The sequence below is a fragment of the Myxocyprinus asiaticus genome, chromosome 8 (genome assembly GCF_019703515.2).
Source record: "Myxocyprinus asiaticus isolate MX2 ecotype Aquarium Trade chromosome 8, UBuf_Myxa_2, whole genome shotgun sequence".
NCBI lineage: Eukaryota > Metazoa > Chordata > Actinopteri > Cypriniformes > Catostomidae > Myxocyprinus > Myxocyprinus asiaticus.
In genome coordinates this window covers 6,940,200-6,961,754 of record NC_059351.1, presented here as the reverse complement: position 1 = coordinate 6,961,754, position 21,555 = coordinate 6,940,200, and the positions used below count along the sequence as shown (strand labels likewise).

At 36.8% G+C, this 21,555-nt stretch overlaps 1 protein-coding gene across 1 annotated transcript in view; it reads right to left on the bottom strand.

Moving 5' to 3' along the window:
* The window catches only part of LOC127445073 (sorbin and SH3 domain-containing protein 2-like), a 111,862-nt gene that overhangs the window by 25,354 nt on the left and 64,953 nt on the right, over positions 1–21,555 (bottom strand). Inside the window, exons 8-14 of the mRNA XM_051704830.1 lie at positions 17,909–18,084; positions 16,299–16,365; positions 14,152–14,202; positions 9,814–10,018; positions 9,603–9,717; positions 4,506–4,589; positions 135–191 (exon numbers count right to left, since the gene is read on the bottom strand). Coding sequence (XP_051560790.1) covers positions 135–191; positions 4,506–4,589; positions 9,603–9,717; positions 9,814–10,018; positions 14,152–14,202; positions 16,299–16,365; positions 17,909–18,084 — 755 coding nt within the window. The remainder of the gene's footprint in view (positions 1–134; positions 192–4,505; positions 4,590–9,602; positions 9,718–9,813; positions 10,019–14,151; positions 14,203–16,298; positions 16,366–17,908; positions 18,085–21,555) is intronic.

Sequence of the window (21,555 nt, the reverse complement as noted above, 5' to 3'; positions counted from 1 at the left end):
GAAGAATAAATGGTGGGGCAGTAGGGGAGCTCAAAAGAGAATGGAGAAGATGGAGAGATTCAAAGTAGATGACAAACTGAAAAGTACAAAAGCAAACTATACGGAATGATGGATGGACAGGAGGGTAGATTTACCTGCGCCACAGCATGCGTGGAGTAGTCAGGATTATAATCCAGCCTCTTTTTAGGAGGCTAGATGCCCCGCCACCCGAGCGAGCGAACAGCAGCAGAGGTAGAGAGGAGTGAAGATGAGGTGGAGAGGTGGAGAAGAAGGTGCGTCATGGGAAAAAAGACACGTGGAGAGAGTAACAACATTAGGGCATGGAGAAACCAAGAGATCACACAGAACACACATAGACGCGCAGTGTGAAAACAAAGGGTGAATACTAAGGAGCCTCATCTTTGTTCAAAGAAGGATCAGAGTCATGCTTTACCTACCTTATACACAATGCCACTTGTGTGTATTGTGTTATACACACAGTGGTGATCTGGCAACTACATAAGGCCAACAAACATTGTAGATGTTCTGCTTGTTTACACATTGTGGCAGCAAACTCAAATAGTAAACAAGCCAGGAAGTGTGAGAGGCATAAGAGGAATACACAGCTCACAAAACAAAAACAGTGTAGTCTATAGGAACTGGAGGAACTGTGCATAATACCTCATTTCTGAACATATTATTTACAATTATGCATTTGACAGACAGACTTTTATTTGAGGCGACTTGCGCTGCATTTGTGTTATACTTTTTATCAGTCCATGTACTTTCTGGGAACTGAATTTGGCTTTTTTAGTGCCATGTTTTGCAAGTTGAGCTAAAGGAACTCCAGAACTATTATACATTTAATCTATTCATTAATTTTAAAAAGAGACTTTGAGAGTTTTCTGCACAGGTTCTTCAGCTGTAAATAAGAGCAGGCTTGTTGTGTGATACTGGAAAACAGCCCAAGCGAATCATTTAAAACAGTGTTTCACATCTGTAAATTAAAGGAATCTTACAATTTTAAAACAAGTTAAGCTCAATAGATAGCGTTTGTGGCACAATATGAATTCCACAAAAAATTATTTTAACTCATCCCTTTTATATATACAGTTGTGCTCAAACATTTGCATACCCTGGCAGAAATTGTGAAATTTTGTCTTTTATTTAAGGATAGTGATCATATAATCCATTTATCATCACATAGTTGTTTGGCTCCTTTTTAAATCATAATGATAACAGAAATCACCCAAATGGCCCTGATCAAAAGTTTACATACCCTTGAATGTTTGGCCTTGTTACAGACACACAAGGTGACACACACAGGTTTAAATGGCAATTAAAGGTTAATTTCCCACACCTGTGGCTTTTTAAATTGCAATTAGTGTCTGTGTATAAATAGTCAATGAGTTTGTTAGCTCTCATGTGGATGCACTGGGCAGGCTAGATACTGAGCAATGGGGAGCAGAAAAGAATTGTCAAAAGACCTGCATAACAAGGTAATGGAACTTTAAGGATATAAAAAGATATCCAAAGCCTTGAAAATGCCAGTCAGTACTGTTCAATCACTTATTAAGAAGTGGAAAATTCTGGGATCTCTTGATACCAAGCCAAGGTCAGGTATACCTAGAAAGATTTCAGCCACAACTGCCAGAAGAATTGTTTGGGATACAAGGAAAAACCCACAGGTAACCTCAGGAGAAATACAGGCTGCTCTGGAAAAAGACGGTGTGGTTGTTTCAAGGAGCACAATACGACGATACTTGAACAAAAATTAGCTGCATGGTCGAGTTTCCAGAAAGAAGCCTTTACCACGCCAGTGCCACAAAAAAGCCCAGTTACAATATGCCCAACAACACCTTGACACGCCTCACAGCTTCTGGCACATGGTAATTTGGAGTGAGCGAGACCAAAATAGAGCTTTATGGTCACAACCATAAGCACTATGTTTGGAGAGGGGTCAACAAGGCCTATAATGAAAAGAATACCATCCCCACTGTGAAGCATGGTGGTGGCTCACTGATGTTTTGGGGGTGTGTGAGCTTTAAAGGCACAGGGAATCTTGTGAAAAACTGATGGCAAGATGAATGCAGCACGTTATCAGAAAATAGTGGTAGACAATTTGCATTCTTCTGCACGAAAGCTGCGCATGTGATGCTCTTGGACTTTCCAGCATGATAATGACCCTAAGCACAAGGCCAAGTTGACCCTCCAGTGGTTACAGCAGAAAAAGGTGAAGATGCTGGAGTGGCCAGTGCTATGATACACAGTCTCCTGACCTTAATATCATCGAGCCACTCTGGGGAGATCTCAAACGTGCGGCTCATGCAAGACGACCAAAGACTCTGCATGACCTGGAGGCATTTTGCCAAGACGAATGGGCAGCTATACCACCTGCAAGAATTTGGGGCCCCATAGACAACTATTACAAAAGACTGCACGCTGTCATTGATGCTAAAGGGGGCAGTACACAGTATTAAGAACTAAGGGTATGCAGACATTTGAACAGGGGTCATTTCATTTTTTTCTTTGTTGCCAAGTTTTGTTTTATGATTGTGCCATTCTGTTATAACCTACAGTTGAATATGAATCCCATAAGAAATAAAAGAAATGTGTTTTGCCTGCTCACTCATGTTTCCTTTAAAAATGGTACATATATTATCAATTCTCCAAGGGTATGCAAACTTTTGAGCACAACTGTATATATATATATATATATATATATATATATATATATATATATATATATATAAACTGTTACAGAACCACACTTACAATGGCAGTGAATGGGGCCAGTCCACAAACAATAAAATACACACTGTTTAAGAAGTATAGCCACAAGACATAAGCATTATATGTGTTAACATGGCTTTAGTGTGATACATTTGCTTACTAAACTTATCTGTGAATGGTTTTATCCAATATTACAACTTCACGGTCATGACGATAACACCGGTAAACCCTATAATCTGCCCTAAATCACAATAAAATCATGTTTACACCCATAATATTTATGTCCTGTGGCTATACTTATGAATTTTAATATTTATGGACTGGCCCCATTCACTTCCATTGTAAGAGGCTAACTGTAACAGCATTTTTTTGTTTGTTTTTAAATAAGCAATGGACGAATCAAATTCAATTTCTGTGGTAATCATATGCTGCAAATGCTGTTGATAGAGCTTAAAGGGATAGTTCACCCAAAAATGAAAATTCTCTCATTATTTACTCACCCTCATGATATCCCAGGTGTGTGTGAAAAATTTAAAAATTTCTTAGCCCAGTAAGTCCTTAAAATGTAAGTGAATGGAGATTTCTCTTTTGAAGCTCCAAAAATCACAAACAATCAGCATAAACTTCATCCATACGACACCAGCTGTTAAATCAGTGTCTTCTAAAGCATCATGATCACTTCTGGTGCGAAAAAGATAACAATTTAATTACTTTTTAACTCAAAATAATGCTTCCAGTGAGCAGCAGTACACACATGTGATGTAATCGCATTGGCATTTGAAACACGTGAGAACTGAGGCAAGAGCGTCACAGACGGAAGAGCAGCGCTGTTTACAAGTGAGAAGGAGGAAGGCTGTACAGTAGCTTGGTTGGTTTTGGTTTAGATTTGTATTTATCTGTTTCTTTACTCACATGGTGAATTTTTGTGCTTATCCTGGATGTCTCAACCGAGTAGAGAACGTGAGATTACATCTGTATCCATGGCAACGTGAATACGTCACACGAGAGACCGCTTGGACTCCACCCACTCGTGAAGCATTGGATTATAGTTAAAAAGTACTATTGAAAAACGATTGATCTTTTTTTCACACCAAAAGTGATCATGTCACTTTAAAAGTGAAATTAATTTAATAGCTGGAGTCGTATGGATGACATTTATGCTGACTGTCTGTGATTTTTGGAGCTTCAAAAGAGAAATCTCCATTCTCTTGCATTTTAAGGACCTACTGGGCTAAGAAATGTTTCTAATTTTCTTCAAATGTGTTCTGGTGAATAAAGAAAGTCATACAACACCTCGGATATCATGAGGGTGAGTAAATAATGAGAGAATTTTCATTTTTGGGTGAACTATCCCTTTAACTTCCATTGAACCTGAAACATTCCTTTAAGACTATAAAGCATACCCATTCATCTAAAGAGTATGTTGTACTATATGCCATAAACAGCACTTTTTTGGTTAGAGTGTGATTATTTTCTTGACATATTAGCCTTGGGGTTCGTCATCAAACATATAATTTGTGTGTGATGTCTCACCCACTGCTGCTAGCATTGTTATTTGTGCAAGTTAAGGTGATGTTAAATGCCATTTTGTTGTTGTCAGTGTGCAAACACAGACTCCTTTGTTGTCCAAAAGAGAGCTTTTACAGCCAATGTGCACAACTCAAAACCTGGCCACTGAACTACAAAACTACACACACTCACAAATGCTTGTCAATACACCACAGCATGTGTGTACTGGACAAGAAGATTACAGTCTACAGCATGCCAGCCTGCCGCACCCTCCCTCAACTTACCGGCCGTCCAAACTCCAACTCGGAAAAGAATTTAAACCAAGGCTCGTTCTCTAAATCTATGTCATCTGGGTTTAAATCAAATGTCTGGAGTAAGAAGTTACATAGAAGAAGAGAGGAAAGGAGAGAAGAGAAAAATAAGGAGAATGAGAGAAAAATTTGGGATTCAGTGTTAGGAGGACCAAACTCTGCAGGAAGCCATAATGGGTAAAGAATAGAGGAGGACGATGCTGTAGATAAGGAGGTAACGCTTAACACATCATCACATTCTCTCACATATACACATACATATACCACAATGTCAATTCATAATGTACAATATTAAAGACCCCTTGAAATGGTTTGACAAGGACAGCTTTCTTTCCTGTGTTAATGCATTTCCTATTGAAAAAGTAAGTTGGGGTAGGACATATCAAAGGGCTCAGCCCTTTTGGTAAATAGCCAATAGCCTTTAGTTTACTTCATGGCCACACTTGCACACTTCTGCACTATTCTATGGCATTTAGTAGGGCTGGGTGAAATGGCCAAAAATATAATCACGATATTCTTTTTCATATTGTTCGATATCAATATTTATCACAATATACATTCACATTTGCACATTGCACTTTTTGTTTTTATTTCCAAGTTGGCAGAAGAAAATAATTTTTTTTTAATCCTAAACAGTCAAAATAGTCTCTACAAAACTGCACTGGGGGCCCAGAGACAGCCGAAGCAGTGGGGTCTAAGGGATCTTCTACCAAAATATAGAGTTTATCAATCAAGTGCAGTTGGCTATGAATGTTAAAAGATCATGTGTTCGTTTTGAAGTATAATGACAGCAGTCCAGTATTTGCTTGAATTCTTTTACATTCAAATTATATATTTGTATATATATTTACATTCAGATCACCAAGTATGGGGGCACAGAAGCCCTTGTGACTGAGGAATGATACTGTATGGGGGTTCAGGGGAATCCACTGAGAGAAAGACTAGGCTACCAACTACCGCCGGGTTCACACATCCTCCGTGAGCGTGGCATGAGTGGTCGCACTGGATGTTCACATTGGCCGCGTCTCTTCTGTGAGAAAAAGCAGTGCCTCTGCACAGAAAATAAAGTTATCTATGGGATCCTATGCCAAATTTATTCTTTAATAAGGTCATAGTAAGCTGAGGTTATTACTGCTACAAGGACAAAAGCAGGCAGTCACATGCACTTCATCTTTATCAGCACACTTGGTTGTGATTGGTTAATTCTTTCCTTTATTATGTTATTTTATTGAGTTTACTTGCATGCAGAGGTTTGGGTCTAATAATGTTTATTTGCTTTTGTGTCTTTTCTATAATCTCCTGATTATTTTAGTGTTGTACTGCACCCAGAGCCGTTGAGCTCAGCGTGAGCCGCACAGCAAAAATAGACTCAACGCTGAAACTATCCACACAGCCGAATCTGGGATGCGTCACCTCGTGACTCACGCTTGCTGTGTTCTGTTAATATGGGCACTGAATTGAAAATGCACCGCTCACACCTCGCTCACATCCTGCTCACGGAAGATGTGTGAACCCGGTGTAGTAATTTCATTGTCTTTCCTTGTCATCCATACCAGAGATGAGGACATCTGATTAATTTTCACAAAATTAGAACAGAAATCTATTTGTTTATTATTAAAAGCTTGTAACATGATGATTAATAAAGCTAAAGTTAGAAGGAAAAAACATTATGGTCTAAAGGCATTTTGGAACCACGTTAAATTATGCGGCGCCTCATGTCTACTCACTTGTGGAGAAAAAAGGCAACGCATGTGGAGCGGGACAGGGCATAAATGAAGCATGTTTGGTGCTAAAGAAAAATATTCAAAAATACAGTGCAGAAAGATCAGAGCTGGTGTACACAGCACTGTTGTTTTTTAGCACTGTTCACTAGAGCTGATGAGAGTGCACAACCATCATCATGAAGTCTTGAGGTCCGGACGGAATCAATCCAGGGTCAGACTGTGGTGACTGGTGTAGCCTAATAGTTAGCAAGGCAGCTAACATTAGCAACTTCATACAGTCTGAGAAAGCCAAACTGCTTGTGTTTTTAGCAACACACACCTGATTGTCTAGATGTAGAACATAGGTTAAATATAGAAAATTACTCAAAAGCTTATCATCGATATCATGGATTTTTTTATCGTGATAAATATTGAGATTGTTTTATCGCCCAGCCCTAGCATTTAGTAGTGTACGTAGTGCAAGGTGTATGTTAACACTGATAAAGCAACAAATGTAGTGTACTACGAGTACCACGATGATGTACTACTGAAAAAAAAAAACTGAGCGTGGAATGTTGGACACTTCGTGCGCTCAACAATCGCAGTACTTAGCGGAAAGGGGCAGAGGAATGGGGTGGCTCTGCTGGCCAAACAATTGTAATTAACGGTGAATGTGGCAACTAGTGAAACTTCTATGAAGACAGCACCTTACAAAAGTGAGTTGAATGCTTTACCATCACCCTACGCTGTGTAAATATGTACGTTATTTGAGATATACAGTAGATGTTGAACTGAGTTTGGCTAACACGCTAAAGCTAGAGGCGACACATCATGTGTGTTTGAAACATCACTTCCGTCAGCTAAAAAACAGTGTGTGCTTCAGTGTAGTAAAAAAAGTTAAGTGTTACATTTGGGACTTTGAAAATTCATACACTACATAGCTAAGTGCATTGTGTATATTGCAAGTGCACAGTACAGTATATAGTGCATAATTTGGGACACAGCTTATGATTTGCTACATGCCACTGCTAGTCAGTGGCAAACTATTTTAGGGGGAGGGGTTCATTCTAGAGAGCATCAGATTGGACAAAACAGTTATTCTAATTAATAGGAGAAATTGTAATGCATATTTTATAAACTGTACCCCCTGACCCTTACAAAAATCAAGAGTTCACATCAAATTTGCCGCAAACTTGCCTCAAATACGCCACTAATTCTAATAACTAATAACTCTTCATTATTGCCAAAGGTTTGCTGCAGGTTCTCCACTACCGATGAAGAGTTGCAAACTTTTGCCAAGCATTTGCGCCGAATCACAAGCTCATTTACATGTGAAAATAATGAGTAGCATATTTGTGGCAAGTTTGCGGCTAGTTTTCCAGAACTCTAGATTTTTCGTAAGGGAACCCTCAAACCTAAACCTAACCATCAGTGGAGTAAAAATTTAATGTTGGGGGAAAATGCAACATCCCAAATCACACTGATTATGCAAATAGATTATTTCCTGGTTTCAGTGCTGGATGCAAACCCAGGTCTCCCATACTGCTGATGCAGCACACTTCCGGTTATGCCACAAGGGAAGGTAAACTCGCTCGAGCCAATGCAAAAATGTCTGATGGCAGACAGCGCTAGTCAGTGAGTCGGCAATATGTGGCTGATCCTAGGGAACTAAAACTTTCGAAAACAACATGCCGACTTCCTGTGTGATAATGTGGGACTAAAAGCCACAAATATATTGTTTTGATTACATCAAGTCAAAAACAGAAGTTGTACATCTCTGTTTTGTCCAAAAGAGGGACACACACTGCTTCCTCAGTCTCTCTCTCTCTCTCTCTCTCTAACATTTTTCTCTCTTCCTCCAGCTATGACAGCACATGCTGAGAAAGCTGCCCACTCTTTTTGCCACCTGGGACATCTCCCACTGCCACATCCAGTGCATTTCTGCTGAGGGCAGTGCTATGATTCACCCTTCTGACATTTCTATTCCATTGTTCCTTTTGAACCAAGCCCCTGTGTACAACTGCATATCTTTGTCTGACACCCTTTCAGCTTTTTACATCTACATTGCAAAACAGCCTGAAAAGTTCAACAACTGCCCACAAAGAAGCAATAAACACTAAGGAAAAAACTTGAGCCATTAAACAATTTTATTTTGGGGGATTTTATAATGTAAAATGTACCATTCTAATGTCTTCTACTTACTCTTTTATATGGGGAACATTCTGTGTACTGTGCAGTGTAATTGACAGGCTGCTTATGAACCCCAAATTCTCACATGGGATTGATTGGGATCTATTTGCCTGTCTTTTGTGTACCTGTCTATCTTTTGCCACTTTCTCTATCACACAGTTACATATTACGAATGACAGGGAATTATTGAGCAGAGAACGAGGGGAATGGGATCGGGACATGGTGCAGGCAAGATTCAAACCTGCATTATCCATGTTAATACCAAGGCTTCTTATTTCTCAAGCATGTATGCTAACCACTGCACTCTGGCTCTGAGCCATTACTTTTATGGAAAGTATTACAAAGTATTTTTTTAGAAATACAAACAAGCACACCAAAATAACACACATTCAGACAATAAATCACACTGTACCTACCACATCAACAAAACCACCAATGGAAAAGAAAGCTGGCTACAAATACCACAGTTCTCATGATAAGCAAGCGCATGAGAAAACTGTTTAAAGCTGTGTACAGTTCCATTATCAGGTCAAATGGTCCATGACACTGTGAGGGAAAACCCATTTGAAGCACTCCTCCAATTAGCAGGCAAGAAAATTTACATCTGGCACTGTAACAAACATTTGGTCAGGTAACCTAAAAATGTGGTACTTTGTGTGGTAATATCTAAATTAAGTGTTTTTAGTATATTTGAAAAATGTTGTTTAATGTACTATAACTAAATCAACCTGACTTCATTAGGTGTACATGTATATACTGTACATGTACAATATACACATACATTTCATTCATAAAGCTGAACTTCAACTTGGCTTGAATACAAACAATAAAGTTGTGAGTTTTTATTTGACTGAATGATACTATAGTCCTGTTTCTGGGACACAAATAAAGCTTTGTACTGGGCTAAAATTATTTTTAAAGACAGGGCAATTTAATATAGAACAAGGCCTAATCTGTCTAGGAGACTGACCCTGTATGTTTGATTCTGTGATTAAATAGACCAGACCAGCAGTTCGCTGAATAAAACTGAATTATTTTAAAATGAAGATCACAACGACTTCAACTGAAATGCCTTTAGACCTTAAAAAAGTTATTTAATGATTTTTATCCCAATTTTAACGGAGCTAATGAATAACAATCACTTGAATAAAATGATTTAATTGATAGTCTCACTCACAGGTCTTTCCTGCTCGAGAATGGAGGATTTGCCTGGCTCATACTCAAAGATGCTCCGCGGTTCTGCCCGGTATTTACGCGTGTCCACTTTACGATCTGGAGGACCCCACTCATTTCTGCAGATTGGGACAGCCCAAAGAGATAATCAGAACCACTCAGTGATCAGACGCCTGTGAAACAGAACATGCAATACATGAGGTCATGTGTCTTACGGGTCGTGCGAAAGCTCCTTCTCTCTGTCCATGTCTCGTGAGCGGAGCTGGAGGAGTGAGGGCATTGGTGGGGGTGGTGGGGGCACGGGTGATGGTGAGAGCTCCCTGTGGGCAGCACCGTCTGGAGTTTCTGAGGTATTTCTGGACAGAGGCCGGTAGGTGTGTGTTCGAGGGGGAGGGTGGACATGGACAGTGGTGTAGTTGTCTAAAGGAAGAGGCATGAATATCATATTAATATGACAAATCAATGAAATTATGTATACCTGTAATTTAGAGACTGAAAAAAAATGCAGTAAAGAGATTATATTTAATACTTAATCTTATAATTAAAATGAGTCTGAAAACTCTTTTATGTGCAGGATTTAGACATGGATAAAATTGTCTTAGATTTTAAGCAGGTGGATAATTATTTCAAGTTCAGTCATAAAAACTCTACTTGGCACAGGCTCTTTAAACATGTAATCTATTAGCCATTCAACTTGCGTATTACCTCTTTGTCTAGCATTGAAAATACCTCAGTTGTTGTCAGGTAATCTGGTCTCACTGCAGCACACTAAGAGAATTTTCACATTAAAAACCCTCATCCTCCCCAGCACCACTTGTCTAGATCAGCTTCAGGGGGATTGCATGTATTGTATGTCTAATTGTGCAGCAGCAGCAGCAACACGTCTTACGTGCTTGACACTGTATGTCTTTATATGTTCTTAACAGTAGCAAGTCTTCAAACTTGTTCTACAGCAGCAGTGCCATAGTCAGATCTAGTCCACCAAGACATAATATACTTGCTTGTCATCAGGGTTGGGATGCGACTAATTAAAAAAGTTTAACATGTTACTTTGTCTAAATCGTGATTAACACATTTACCGTTAATACAGCATTAACCAACACTTCTTGGTAGTGCGGAACCTTTGTTACTTTTTAATGTAACCCGTTACAGATTACTGATTACTTACAAATAAATGTAATCAGAAATGTAATCCGATTACATCAATATGAAAGTAATGCAGTCAGATTACTTTCCCTTACTTTTGGATTACCACAAGGGCACAAACGTAAATAAAGTCAAGATAAAATCAGTATAATCTCTAAAACATTAAATTATGCCTTGAATGCAAACAGAACATTTTTGAGTAATATTATGAATACTGTTGTAGCTGTTATTATATCTAAGGAAAAGAAACATGGACACTGCACCATACCAAGAAAACAGAAAATGAGCTGTTAATGTAGAACAGCTCTGTATTTTTAAAGAAATAAGTTGAGTTCTCTGTCTGCTACAGAAAAATAAAATTTCCCATAAAGCAAATATAATCAGAACAGATGCACTGAATTATGTCTTGGTTAACATTAAACTAAATCTGACAGGATAGACCTCAGATTCAAAAACACTGCAAAGTTTAATTCTGCCATGTTTTGCAGTTTGTGTGTATAGGCAATTGTAATTTGCACTATTCATTAACTTAAGACTGTATTCAGTAGGTAGATCACACGTTATCATCCTCATAATCGTTAGTATTGTCATAATTAAATGCTGGAGAGTGTCTTTCCTCTGCTTGCTCATGATCCAAAGTCAAATATCACCAGCTAACAGTTTATGGCTGATTTCTCTGCTTCTGTTTCTGTTTAAGTAGGATTTTAAAGGGGGGAAAAGTTTTGATTCCAAAAAGAAAACCAAATCTAGTTTTAAAGAATAGATCAAAACAGATTTAAGCTTTTAGTGTGTCTTTTCAATAATTTATTCCTAATTACTGTAAGTGTTGAACATGTTACATTTGCCAGAATGTCTCCCTCACCCAGACATTTGAACTGTTCTCAATAATTTATCAAAATCAGAAAAATTCTTCATTTAACTTTCCTAAGAACTTAAAACACATTTTCAATTAATTTGGTATTTATGTGTACAATTAGATTTGTTAATAATGATCAGGGATGCAAAATCTTGAGAGGTGAATAAGGAGATAAAGTCATAGCAGGTTTTTAATTTTTTTTCAGCTGATTTTTGTATGTTGCATTCAAAACTTTTTTTCTTAAATGATGTAGGATTAAGTACCATTCACCTGGGGTAGGGGTAATTTTTTCATCTTGAATATGGTACAGTTCGCATTTGCAAGCATGTAAACCAGGCAGGGGATTTCTATGCTGTACCAGCAATGATGAGCAAATCATGTCAGCCTTGTCAGCTATTCCTGTTCCCGCCAAATGATGAGGGCCACAGTACTAAGGCTAACTCATTTTAACACATTTTAATATTAACTAATTTTAGCTAACCTAGCTAATGTGATTTCTGTGTGGCTCTCATTACCTTCAAATTAGCAGGTCCTTGGATAATGAGAGTATCTTCACAGCTGGAAGGCATTAATTCCACTGAACTTTAATGTTGTTTCGCTTTTCTCTTTTAAAGAGCGAATAATGCATGTTGTTCCGTGGCCATCGCGATGAAGCAGCTGTTTACCTCGAGAGCAGAGTGCTGATGTGAGACAGGTTTTTTTTGCATATGCGACAGTAGGAGACGCTTCTGACTCAAGTGAGTCATGAGAGAGAACCCGAAGAGAATGCGCATCTAAATCATCTCTCACTCTAAACAAACAGCTGTCTGTATCACTTTATCTCAGGAAAATTCACTATTTCTTTTGTCAGAAATTAAAACTTGTAATCCTGACAGTAATCCCAATTTTTTTTAATGTAACTGTAATCTGATTATGTTTTTTTATGTAACTGAAACAGATTACAGTTACCTAATTTTTGTATTTTGATTACCTAATGCCATTACAAGTAATCCGTAAATCCCAAGGGCGTAGCAGCTGCGGGGGACATGGGGGACACGTCCCCCGCACTCTTTAAAAAGGTGATTTTTATCCCCTGCACTTTTCCAAGCTAAACCCATACCGAGTATTCTTTGCTTTTTTTTTTTTTTATTTTTACTTTGGGCTGATTGAGCAACCATCCAGCCAATCACAGGTGAGTTTCATGAGCCGAAACAACCCTTACGCAATAGGCCGTCAGTCAAACAGTCTAATCAATGCGGCTCCATTCATTTCTTCAAAGCTGCTTTCAACAATGTTCATTTATCCATGTTTTTGATCGGCACTGATGTTTATCTAAATTAATAATCTAGAGATGAGGAACACACAAATGAGAGTTATTTTTCGGCATATCGTTACTGATTGGCAGCATTACGTGAAATGTACTGCAGAAAAACAAAAACAAAGGACAATCCTTCTTTTAAACACACACTGTAAGTGGAGTTTATATCAGCACCTGAAACTTCATTAAGTTATGCTTTTTACATTATGTTTGTGAGATAATAGTTTGATAGGTTGTTAGTTTAGCCAATTAAAGCAGATTACTAGATCTGTGTTAAATATGAAAAGCTATTTTTAATATCAGCTCCTGTTTTTTACCTCTATGTTGGTGTGCAGTCGACAAACTAGAAAAAAAGATAGATCTGCTGTGTTCTTAGAACACTTAGGCATTTTACTGAAGGGAATAGCTATGTAGATAGACTTTTTTATACATGAAAATGTACGGACATTATTGAAACTCTATTATTGTTGTCTTTTGATAAAAGTAATTCTCAGCAGCTCACAAACTGTATGGAAATGATAGATTTGCTTTGTTCTTATAATGCATAAAACCTCTACTAAAGTCTCTTTGTAGGTCTGTAGACATAAAAATGTTAAAGGAATTAAATATTCTTTTGATGGTTGATTCAGTGACTAACTCATTTCACACAAGACACTCATTTGTCACCACCTTCTGGCATCACCAGAAATGGTCACTGAATCATTAAATGGATCTGAACAAATTTTGGTGAACGTATTTCAAATCCCACAATGCACAAGCACAGAGTAAAACATAAAATTGTGTACATGCACAATTGTCATTATTGTAATTGATTAAATTACTTATTCAGGACCAGCTTGTGCTCAGTCTTTTATTGTCATGTGTGAAACAGAAGCAAGTGCTCCACAAGATGCCCTTTATTTTTGCAGCTAATTTAGCTACATTTTGCACTTATTTTACAATACTTGAATCTTTAAAATACTAAAAATATTAAAAGTAAATAATACGTAAATATTAATATAATACTTATATCATACTTACCTGTATATTTTAATATATACTGTAATATATTAATACTGCACTGTAAGTGTTAGGTCTGTGCGAGCAACCTACTGACAGCTGTCTCCCCCCATTTTTAAAATGACTGCTACGCCCCTGGTTACTCCCCAAGCCTGCTTGTCATATTCATTATAATACTTAAAAATGTATTCTGAGAGTTGTCATGACTGAACTGCGGTTAAAATCAGATCTTGAGGTTGAACAGATTTCTCTTACCATTGTTTATGATGGCATATGTGGCATTATAAGTGTCTGCATAGTCATCATCTGGTGAAAACACATAGCATGAAACAGAAATAAAAAATTAAAAAAAAAATTAAAAAAAATTCTTTGTTAGAATAAAAAGAAAAATAGAACACAGGGTAGTTGTTGAACACAGGAAAGTTGTTACAAGGGCCACATTTAGTAACTGTAAGGTTTGGAATCAAGTCTACTCGCACAAATGCTGGTTTTGTATACTGGTTTAAACCAGGTATTTCAAAATGTATTTCAAAACAACTATACATTATGATATTTTTGTGAATTCTATCCTCTAAACGTAAAATCCAGTTAAATAATACTCCATAATAGTTCTTAGGTAAACAAGTGAACACAATAAAACCATACTGGCATACAATTAGGCAAAGGTCAACTTCTTTAGACACAAGAAACGTTTCATAAGAACCTTTTCTTCACAAATGTCAGGTCAGGGCAGGCTGTCATATCTTTTTATTGTCACACGAGTTGTAATTTCATTCAGTTGATTAACTGCTGTTTCTGTTAGCTTAATCAATAATTGGGTATTTTTGTATGTTACCTCACTGACTCTTGAGATAAGGGATAAAACATGTCCTACATACAAAAGTCCTCTTTATGTTAAAAATAAAGAAATTAATTATAATAAAAATAGTGAAAAAGTTAAATCTAAAGGAAATGTGTATACTCAGGGCATTTATTACTTACAGTATATTTTAAAATAATTTCATTAGATTGTTTTTAAATGAATGCTCTATACTTGGAAGCACATGTAACTTAACCTGTCCTCTACAAGAGGTCACAATGTTAAACTGCCAAACAAAGTGTTTAAAAATGCAAACAAAATGCAAAAAAAAAAAAAATAATATATATATATAAATATCAACTGAAAGGTAGGATCTGTAAGATATCAAACGATACATAAAGTAAAATTTAAATGATATTTTCCATAAAAAACAATCTATCAAAAATCTTCACTTTGCATCAACTCTGTCAGATTTTTTTTTTTGTAATCCTGAATAAATCAGACAATGTCATGGTCAACTATAACTCTGAGTACCACTTTCCTACTTCCTGCTCATGGTGGATGCAGCAGTAGGACACGTGGTCTGGTAAGTAAAAAATAAAATAAAAAACAAAATACAAAATTTGAACAAACAATGTTTAAGTCTCTGCGGTCACAGCTTCAATATGTCAACACCATCATCCCATTGTGATAATTTCTGTTAAGAATTGTAAAATAATTTTATCATTTTAGTTTAGGTTAAAGAGGCGGCTTTAACTGAGGAAAAAAACTAAATGGCTCCAGTGTGCAAAACATGGTTAAGATGGAAAAATATTCAAATTTGTCAACTCTGTCAGAATTTTCAGAAAAGTGTGAAAACAGAAAAAAAAATTAAAATAAATAATAATTTATAGAATGCATTTTAGACTTAAGACTTTACCCTCTTATTGGATGGATCAAATTAAAATAGCATGCTTTTGTGTGTCTGATGTAGTTGAAACAAATGACAGTAAGATATAAGTTATAAAGTGAATAAATATCAATTTTCAGAAAAAAGCGTTTTTATAAAAACCTGTTCCCTTATATGGTTAATTAGCTGACACCTTTGTCCACAGATATATTCATTTCAAATTAATTTAGTATTAAAAATAACAACTAATATTTAAAACATGTTTTGTCCCTCATCTCAAGAATCAGTGACCTTATAAATTTTTGCAGTTCTATGAATTGTTTAGTGCCTCAAAATTGTTTCACTGTTTACATTTTGCTGAATAGAAATAGGAATTAAATAATCTATTATATGTTATTTATTGGCAGGTTCCCATTGTGACAACTTCCCCAACTATTGAGGCATGTTGTCATTGTTACATGAACTGTATCACTGGCAATAATGATGGAAATGTTAAACAGCTTTTTTTTTTTTTTTTTTTTTTTTTTGGAGTCAAGACTTTAAGGAATGCACCTATACAGAAACTGATTTAAGAATAAACCTACCCTGACAAATATTCACTGGAGTAAAAAGTGTGTAAACTATCTCCCCAATGTTGTGTTGTTGATCTGAAATGAATTCAGCAGGATATCTATGTTCTGGGTATCCTCTCACTCATTTGGACACAATACACACCTGGTTTATGAACCATGTGGATCTGTTTGAACATGGTCTTGTACCAGTCTTTGGGTCTGTCCACAGTCTGAATAGAAGCACAAACAAACACACACAGGCAGAGAGAAATGCCATGTTAATTTGTTGGTTGAGCATGCTCTAAAAGCGAACAGCATTTGTCATTACCTGACAACCATCAAAATCACTAGAGCAGAGAGGGAGAGACAGACAGACAGTAAATGAGAGAGAGAGAGAACCAGAGAGGAAGTGCCATAGTAACCTGCCAGGAAAGAGCCAGGAATGTTCTCTTCTGGTCACACACAAACAAACACACTCACATTCGCAGACCATCTGAATTGCTGACATCTTAAAAGCATTCCTCCAACCATAATAAAAGGATCAAATGGCAAAACAACTCCAACACAAATCAAGAAAAATGTCCTCAAACACAGATAATTAACAGTTGATCTCTTGTTTTAAAACTGACCAGTGACAAATAACAGATGTCATGCTATGTAATGAAAAGACATTGACTATATAGTTTGGTTCTGTTTATACTTTTTAACAATTTATGCCTATCCACTAATGACTGTGAAACTGTGTGTACAGACTAGAGAGAATACTGGGCAAAATTTACCATCAGGATGCTAGGGTTTTCTACGGAGCACCGCTAGCCCCACGGGGAAGAAAAAAAAAAGACTTTTGCATTTACTCGCAATACTTTTGTGCTCGCTTGCAATACATTTGCGTTCGCTCGCATACATTTGCATTCCCTCGCAAAACTTCTGTGTACACTCACAAAAGGTTTTGCATTCGCATGCAATACATTTGTGAAAACAGCAGATTGGCATCACAATTTCTGCACACTGTTTTGCATTCTGCACTTTTCAGCTGCTTCTCGGTAATAGAATACCTATGACTTGTATTCAGCATTGACACAATATTGCTGTATTTTAGAGCTAGTTCAAAGTGGAATTTAATTACATTTTCCAAAAATAGTATGCCGAATGCAAAAACAGTGTGCAGAAATGGTGATGCCAAACTGCTGTTTTCACTTGCCAAGTATTGTGAGGGAACGCAAATGCAAAAGTATTCTGAGGGAACGCAAAAATCAGTCTTTTTTGTTTCTTCCCTGTGGGCCCCATATTTTTCTGGGTATTTGCCAAGTCATTGCAATGTAGTCGCTTAGGTGTCCATATTGTTTGTTTGGTTTTTTTGGCACATTGCTATGCGGTAGTTAGGGTGTACTGGGTGGTTGCCAGGATGTTGCTAGGTGCTTGTTAGGGTAATTTGGGTGTTTGCTAGGAAGTTTCTTACTGGCTCAGGTCAAAAAAGCCCACCCCACATGGCTCAGGTCTCTTGTTAAAAATATGTGATTGTTTGCCTGTTTCATCACCAAAAATGGTAAAAAAAAAAAATAAAATTAAAAAAGGAATAAATAAAAAATAAAAAAAACAACTTTACATAATAGCATTAGCAAGCACCAATAATATGTTTGTGGCAAGTTTAAAAATTTAATTAAAGGTTTGCTACATTGAAACATACTGTAACACACCTACATAAGCATAATCGTTGTTTGCAAATTCTGTCATTTTTATCTGTTCCCTCAGAAATGCCTAGACATCACTCACCGTGCGGATGGCGATGGGAATGCCTGACTCATCCACAGGTCCAATGCCTTCGTAATGGGGCGCTTTTATGATGGACACCTTCTTCTCTTCCTCTGAGAACCGAGCAATGGGCACAGAGCTACTGACCACGGTCTGACCAGAGACCACAGTTTCTCTCTTCATTGTCTCTGAACCCTCTGAGAGAGAAAGTGAGAGAAACTGGTTAGAGACAGATTAGAAAAGAGCGTAAAACAAGGACAAAGAGAGAGAGAGCGAGTTAGAGTGCCAGAGAGACTAAATGGAAACTAAATGGCATGTCCCAGCTCAACAGTGATCTAACCCAGTCAAATCTCATCTAATTGAGCACGAACACTGACATGGCACAAAAGTCTTACACTGACAAAGCATCCTGAAATATGGCATTTGTATGATACAGCATAAATAAGGCAGCTGTTACTTTCCACCAATTAGGCAGAAATTAGTGTCTCATTACTTTTTTTTTTAAAGCATGTAAGGCACAAATCTCACGTTTTTATTGTGAGAAATGTAAAACAATTGTTAAATATGTTATATGTAAAAACATTTAAATAATACATTTAGTGCTGTCGGCATTAACGTGTTAACGCATGCGATTAATTACAAAAGTTTAATGCGTTAATTTTTCTAAATCTTGATTAACGCATTTACCATTAATACAGCATTAACCAACACTTCTTGGTAGGGCGGAACCTTTGTAATGTGTCCACCCAGAGGCATTACACTGACAGACACACCACAAACACACAACAGCGCTTCCTTGAAATAATGGAGATGGAGAAAGGAACTCTTAATGCTATTTGATGTACAAAATAGCCTAGATGGAACCTATGTAAAGTGCATTTTAATTACCACACAAGCACGTCAAGTCTTAACTATCACCAAAATGCAGAATGAGACGTTTTTTTCACAAGCATGGCATTCAAAGCAGCGTTTAACGCCATGAACATGCGAATGTTACATTTTTGTAATTTGGGAAAATGTGGGACACAGCTCAATATTAAATTTTTTGGACAGTGAATCAAATATCAATTCAACAGATTACAAACTTTTGATGTGTTTACTGTAATATTAGCTACTTTTCATGCTAGGTTAATTTTATGTGAGATAATAATTTAATTAGTGCTGTCAGTAGATATTTTTTTTAATCATGATTAATCTAATAATTTTTTGTAGTTAATCGCAGATTTAAAAAATGCTGAAATTTTACACTGTATATACTTCTTTTCCTGTAAAATGCATTTATTTCCATTTTAGGAAAGAGAGCAAAACAATATGTAACAATATAATGGTTTAGTAACATTTTCCAAACAAAGCCTTCCACAGTATAAAGACAGAAATGCTGTAAAATAGCACCAATTCAAGAAACATTAAACTGTTTGACATATTGAAAGAACTAGTGCCCACATAGGTTGCGTATTCATTGCAATGGGCTTTAAATCTCTAAAACTCTCATCCTCCACAATTTTAATCAGCCTAATTAATCAGGTAGACTGTGGCCATCCGCTTTCCTACAGCAGCCGTGTACTCTGTTTCAAACAAATGAGGCAGGGCAAAGGAATGCATCTATTCTCCGGCTAGAAACTCATCAGACATATTTAGTAAGTTTGGTTCTCTGGTTTGTGTGCAGCTGTGTGTTGTTTTCTGTTGTTAATATCATTGTGGCAGATCTGTTTTTAGATAAACAAAACAAGTTTTTTGCTTGAACGCCCCATCTCATGTCTCATGACAGATACTGCTCTCATGCAATCTCGTGAATGGAGAGCAATGATTGGAAAACCATTTCACTAAATAATATATTGTATTTCAGTTTATTTCTCACCAAACCTCATTGTATGCTTTCAGAACAATCATGAGTCTCATGGAATAATTTATAAGACTTCTGAATTATACTTTTGCGTACTTTTGAAGCTTAAAGAGGAGGTCACCATAAACTGCCATTGTTGACATCATTGAGCACAACATTTTTTCACAATTTCTCCCTTTGTGTTGAGAAAAATAAAGAAAGTCATATGGGGTTATAACAACACAGAGGTGAAAAAACAATGACTAGATTTTCATTTTGGTGTGAATCAACCCTTTAATTTGCAACCCTGTTAACCATTCTGGCATAGCTTTTTAATTGTCTTTTTTGTTCATTGTAAAACATTTTGTCTATTTTATATTGTTTTTTTTTAAATGTTTATTGGTGGAAAATAACTAAATAACACAAATCAGGGTTTTCAACCCCCCATATTTTAGTCAAAAATTGCAAACCTCATTTAAAATGAATGTAAAAACAAAAACATCTCACATTTTCTAAAGGTTAATCACCATTTGCTGAAAGGAAAAAAGAGTTTCAGACCCTGTTTTGTACCCTATTCGTAGAAAGTACCAGCTATTAGGCTACTTTTTCACATCTACATGGTTTTCAGTAGTGGTACCAAAGCAATTACTTGAGGAAATACTAAAGTATAGTATTTGTTAGCATATTTCTTTAAACTACTACAACAATAGTATGAATTTGCTTCTACAAGCAAATCCCCACAAAAGGTTCAGAGTTTTGCCTCTCCTCAGTTCCACTCTATTCAAGTATCGATTGCTCTTGTCTGGCTTAATGGATGCAAATGCATCATATCCTGAGGACTGGACTGCACTGGTAGCTGCCAATACCACTGTCTAGTAACAAGAATTGTGCATTACAAATCAATTATTTCAGAGTGGTAAAACTGGGACTCAGTCAATAGAAGGTCAAAAAGACAGTTGAGGCAGAGAAAATTATGATGACAACTATGTTCATAAGAAGTAGAGAGAATTGTTGCACTCAAATAGGACTCGTATATCCTTAGGTGCATGGAGCAAAAGAATATAATATCCAAAATCCACAACAGATGCTGTCCGCACACTTAATGAAGAGCACTGAAGAAAGCTATGGGCTGAAACGTTTGCTTACTGGTCTGTTTTTAACTCACTGCACTTTGCACTTTTTTCACTATGCAAGTCTAAATTTAAAAATATTTCTGATAGACCTTCTTGGTCTGCTCTTCATTTTGTGTGTGGACAGCATCTGTTGTGGATTTTTTTGAAACTATGTTCATAAACCATCAAAATCACAACTCCCATAAAGTGCATGTTCAGTTGAATGTGGTATGCAGGAGGAATGAACTGGTGTCAACTAGTCAGGGTAGACCCATACAGTATATTTTTCTGTGATTTTAAATGAGGCTGTGAGGGATAGATATAAAGTCTGTTGAATGCGTTGTACTATTAACATGTTCCTCTGTGTTTTACACAGATTATTGCATCAGTATCAAACATCTGCTGATCAGGAACTAACACAATAACTGCAAACAATTGTGTGAGGGATTCACATTGATCTCAAACCCTCGCCGCTCAAGAACAACCATAACAACAACAACCATAACAACAACAACAAACAACAGCGGTAAGTCATGGCATCCGCTCATATTTTTGCTTCCTACATTGCATTTCACTTTACTATAGCTTCTTCCATCAGCAGTGAGGGGTTTACATGTGATAAATGTAAGGAATTAGTCAAGCTGACAGAGAAGATTATTGAGTTAGTGACACGCATCCAAATGCTAGTGGAGGTCAGTGAGAAAGAGAAGCCGGTAGATACTGTTTCAGATACG